The sequence below is a fragment of the Meleagris gallopavo genome, chromosome 1 (genome assembly GCF_000146605.3).
Source record: "Meleagris gallopavo isolate NT-WF06-2002-E0010 breed Aviagen turkey brand Nicholas breeding stock chromosome 1, Turkey_5.1, whole genome shotgun sequence".
NCBI classification, from domain to species: Eukaryota; Metazoa; Chordata; class Aves; order Galliformes; family Phasianidae; genus Meleagris; species Meleagris gallopavo.
In genome coordinates this window covers 61,736,107-61,740,030 of record NC_015011.2, presented here as the reverse complement: position 1 = coordinate 61,740,030, position 3,924 = coordinate 61,736,107, and the positions used below count along the sequence as shown (strand labels likewise).

Below are 3,924 nucleotides of genomic sequence, written 5' to 3'. Positions count from 1 at the left end.
AAAAAAAAACATGTTTTGCCAGATGGCTTATCCAGGGATCACAGGACAATGCAGGAAAGCTGAAGCTAGGAAACAGAGCAAAAGTGTCATTGGCAATGACTGATACAGTGTTTTGTTTGGAGGGTGGAGAGGTAGGAGAGGGGAATAAGAATACTTCCTGAACAGGTAAGCAGCAAGAACAATTACCATTCCCACACACAGGAACAAGAAAAAAAGAAGCTATTTCCGTGCATAATATTGCCAGAGAAGATAAGGAGAAAAGTCAAATGGAAAATACTTCTGTCTATCGTCAACTAACTCATTCTTTCCATTCTAAATTCCAGTGCCAACTTCCTCGGATTTCATACTCCTGAAGTGACAAAACATACTTAAAACATCACTATGCTTACAGACTACAGTTTCTAACTGCACTCACCCACACTCTTGTTAACGTGCGTACAGTTGTGCCATTACCTAGTAATTATCAATGATTTTACACGGAGTAGTTGCACCCCTTCAAATTTTGTAAGTTTACCCAAACCACGTGGGTTGCTGCAAAAAATTAAGGGTTAAGGATCAGAATTTGAGCAACATATGTTTTTGGATGCAATACAAAAGTAAAATCACAGAATGCAAGCATTATTTCCGAATTCAAAACTGTCTTAAAAGCCGCCACATTAGAAGCCACAACTGTTTTTTGACAGAGGTCAAACCACTACAGAAGTTTAGTGAAGCAAACCTTCAGTTAGACAATTTGGTATGCAAACCAGCAAGTTGCAATAACGTGATAATGGAGTAAATAATGGAGGCTACCATAAGAAGAATTTGGAGATATTTTGGTGATGTTCAAAGCACAGCTAGCTGCTCTCACAGAATGGATCGAGGTAAACTTTCTCTGTTTACCCCATCGTAATCAAAAGGAACCTGGAAGCTGGACCGCTTCCTTGCTTCACTATTCTGAGACAATTACTGTTATCACTCGTATTGGCATCCATAGAAGAAAGGGCTACCACAGTTCCTACAGATTCTTTTGAACCAGTTTACCAGCAACCTAAAATTCAGAAGATCCAAAAGTGTAGACTACAAAACTGAAGAAGAACATAGGAAAATAAGACATGCTTTCCTAGAGGAAATCTGACTACTAAAGATAGTTATTTATAGGCAGATCTTTGGGTATACACCGTGCACATGCAGCCTATTAATGTACTGTAGCATTTAAGCCTTCAGCAAAAACTCAGAGCCTCTTCACTTTCTTTCCCCTCCAAAATACTGAACCTCTTCAATAGGCTTGTATAATGAGAAGAGCATGAGAAATCATGCCATCGCCTGTAGTGATTCACAGTTGCCATCAATAGGCAGCAAAAATCAAATTCAAGTGCCATGTGTAGGGTTTTCTTTGTTTTTGTTTTTTTCCCTCATTTGCAGACAATCTGAAATGCACGCTGCCTATCTGCAGTCAAGAAGCTCTAGCTGCACGCAAAGGAAGTACGGAAACCACAGAAGAACCATGCAAACAGTGAACTTCAAGTCTTCCTGTATCACACATTTCTACAGTTTCTTCATTTTCAGCACGCTGTTCCTGGCAAATGTAACAACTCACTAGGCCCCAAACCAGGGCAAATGCAAATTAAGATGATGCCCTCAAAGAACATTCTACATACTGTCTCTACTGGTCTACATCCACAGATACTACCAAAATAATTCAATTCTTTCAGACAATATTTCTTACTCTAAGACTCTTGCCTAAATAGACTGTTTTTCAAGAACTCTAAAGTTTAGTCTTCCCTACCATACTTTTCTTTAACTGAAAGGCTCTGAGTCCAAAGCAGTTACAGCATAACAGAGCACATCAAGTTATCATCTTGCCTTTTTTACACACAGCTTGAAATACACAACTTCTATTTCCTGAATGAAAGTATAGTGTAAGCAGCTGAATAAAGACAGATTGAAATCAAAAATAGCTTAATGTTGGAAAATATCTGTAAGAGTAAGATAAAGGAGCAGATTTTAAAAACAGACGTGATAACATTTTGCAACGTTTCAGCAAAACCTGCTAACAGTTCAGAAATTGCCATTACCAGATGCATATTACATAAGTGCATACAGATTTGCAGATCCCTCAGATAATCAGCCTGGATTGCTAAAGCTTTTAATAGAAATATTTGTGGGTTATATTGTTTGTATGTCATTAACCTTTGCCAGGATAGAAGCTGTTTCCATAGCAGTCAAAATACATTCATATTGGGGTCATAAACTTGCCAGCAAGAGTCAGTAAAGCAGAGAAAGGTCACGTGGGCACTCTGAGAGGAAAATATCCAAGAAAACTGGGTAACACCAGCAGTTGGACAGACTTGAACCATCATGAGACTGTATCAAACAGCCAAAACCAGTTAAAATGTACCTAATTGCTAGTATCACTTTGTACGACCTTCAGTTTAGCCAAGAGCTCCTACATAGCTCTTTCAAGTTTACCCAAATTACATTAGAGAGCAGTATTCCTATTCTTTTTTTCGTTCCAAATGGTGGTTAAAAAACGACCTCTCAATAGCTTCAATGAGCTCTCCCATTTGCGGTTGCTTATTTGCTCTTAGAAGCCCCAAATCTGCCATCAGAACTCACTGCCTTCACTGACACCACAAAGTCAGGAATGGTTGAAACCATTCAGATGAAATAAATGATCCAGGACAGCTCAGCAGAAAGGACTAAGCTTCTCCCTCATACAAGAAACCTAATAGAGTTTGTTTTCAACACTTTCTGCTGCCCTAAAAACCAAATAAGTGGTGCACTAGCTAGCCATACAGAAGTTTTATTAATAAGAGGTAACAAGATCCAAACTGTTCTGGAATATGGCTCAAAACACAGCATCCACATCCCCAAAGGCTTCCCCCTTTGTTTTAATCTTACCAGTAAGATACTAGGGGAAATCCTGCCAACAACTGCAGAAATGAGAAGACAAAACCACGGCGATGATCTTGTCCAGAAAACAGATCTATCAGAGAATTGCTGCCCAGACTACTACCAATAGACAGCTTAGGTGATTTCAGTACCACATTCTTGGTTACACTGACTACAAAAGGAAATGGCATCCCTACGTTAGAATACACAGATCTGGGCAAAGAACTGTGCCCAGAGTCATTGACTTAGCACATAACAGCTCACAGATATTTCACCTACAGCACAGGTGGCCATCAAGCACGTACAAACTTTTTGGAAGATTTCTAAGCTCTGAATAAGCATGGAGGTAGCAGTCCCAAAGATTCTACTTAGGCCTAAAACAATAAATCAAAAGGTGATTAAGTTACTCTGTCTGAGTGATTTATGATGCATTATGCTTGTGAAGAGCACTTATTGCTTTAGGTGGACATTAATACTTAAACAGCTTCTGGAAGACAAAGAAAATACCAACACAAATGTATTTTTTAGCATGTTGAAACATCCTTTGCCAAAAAATAAGTATGTTAAGTTGCCTGGGATTCAGGCAAAGTAAAACACTACTGCTGGGAATTGCCCAGGCAAACCTGGAAGTGCTTTAGAATTATCTGAATACGTACAGTGCACATCACAGTAAAGTGATGAGTGAGATAAGTTCAAAAGTACATCTGAGAACTGAGTCTGAGTTATTCTGGTCACTGTTTCACATCCCATTCTACTCTAGATTATTTGAAAAAAACATTTAGCAGTATCTGTAATGATCTTGCCACAAGAATCTCCTTTTGGATTAAGAGGATAGCATCACATAGCACAGAACATTATTTTACCTTTTGCAAACAGGAGTTAAGGAGCAATCTGCAGGTTGAAGCCATAAACCAGAAGCATGCAAGCTCCACTGTTCAAAGATGACCACAAGTGCTTATTGCCTGATGCCATGGATTCAATCCTAGTCAGTCTTCGTCTGCTTCTGCTCTCCCAAAGGGAACAGTGAGGGCAAGAAAACCATGCATTAAA

The 3,924-nt window shown here is 39.1% G+C and overlaps 2 protein-coding genes across 3 annotated transcripts in view; both read right to left on the bottom strand.

Annotated features, from left to right (window-relative positions):
* LOC116216639 (serine/threonine-protein kinase WNK4-like) overlaps positions 1-887 on the bottom strand; it is a 3,403-nt gene extending 2,516 nt beyond the window's left edge. Inside the window, exon 1 of the mRNA XM_031553385.1 lies at positions 883-887. Coding sequence (XP_031409245.1) covers positions 883-887 — 5 coding nt within the window. The remainder of the gene's footprint in view (positions 1-882) is intronic.
* Positions 1-3,924, bottom strand: part of LOC100542571 (zinc finger protein OZF-like) — a 1,148,434-nt gene that overhangs the window by 531,362 nt on the left and 613,148 nt on the right. The gene's annotated exons all lie outside the window — the stretch shown is intronic.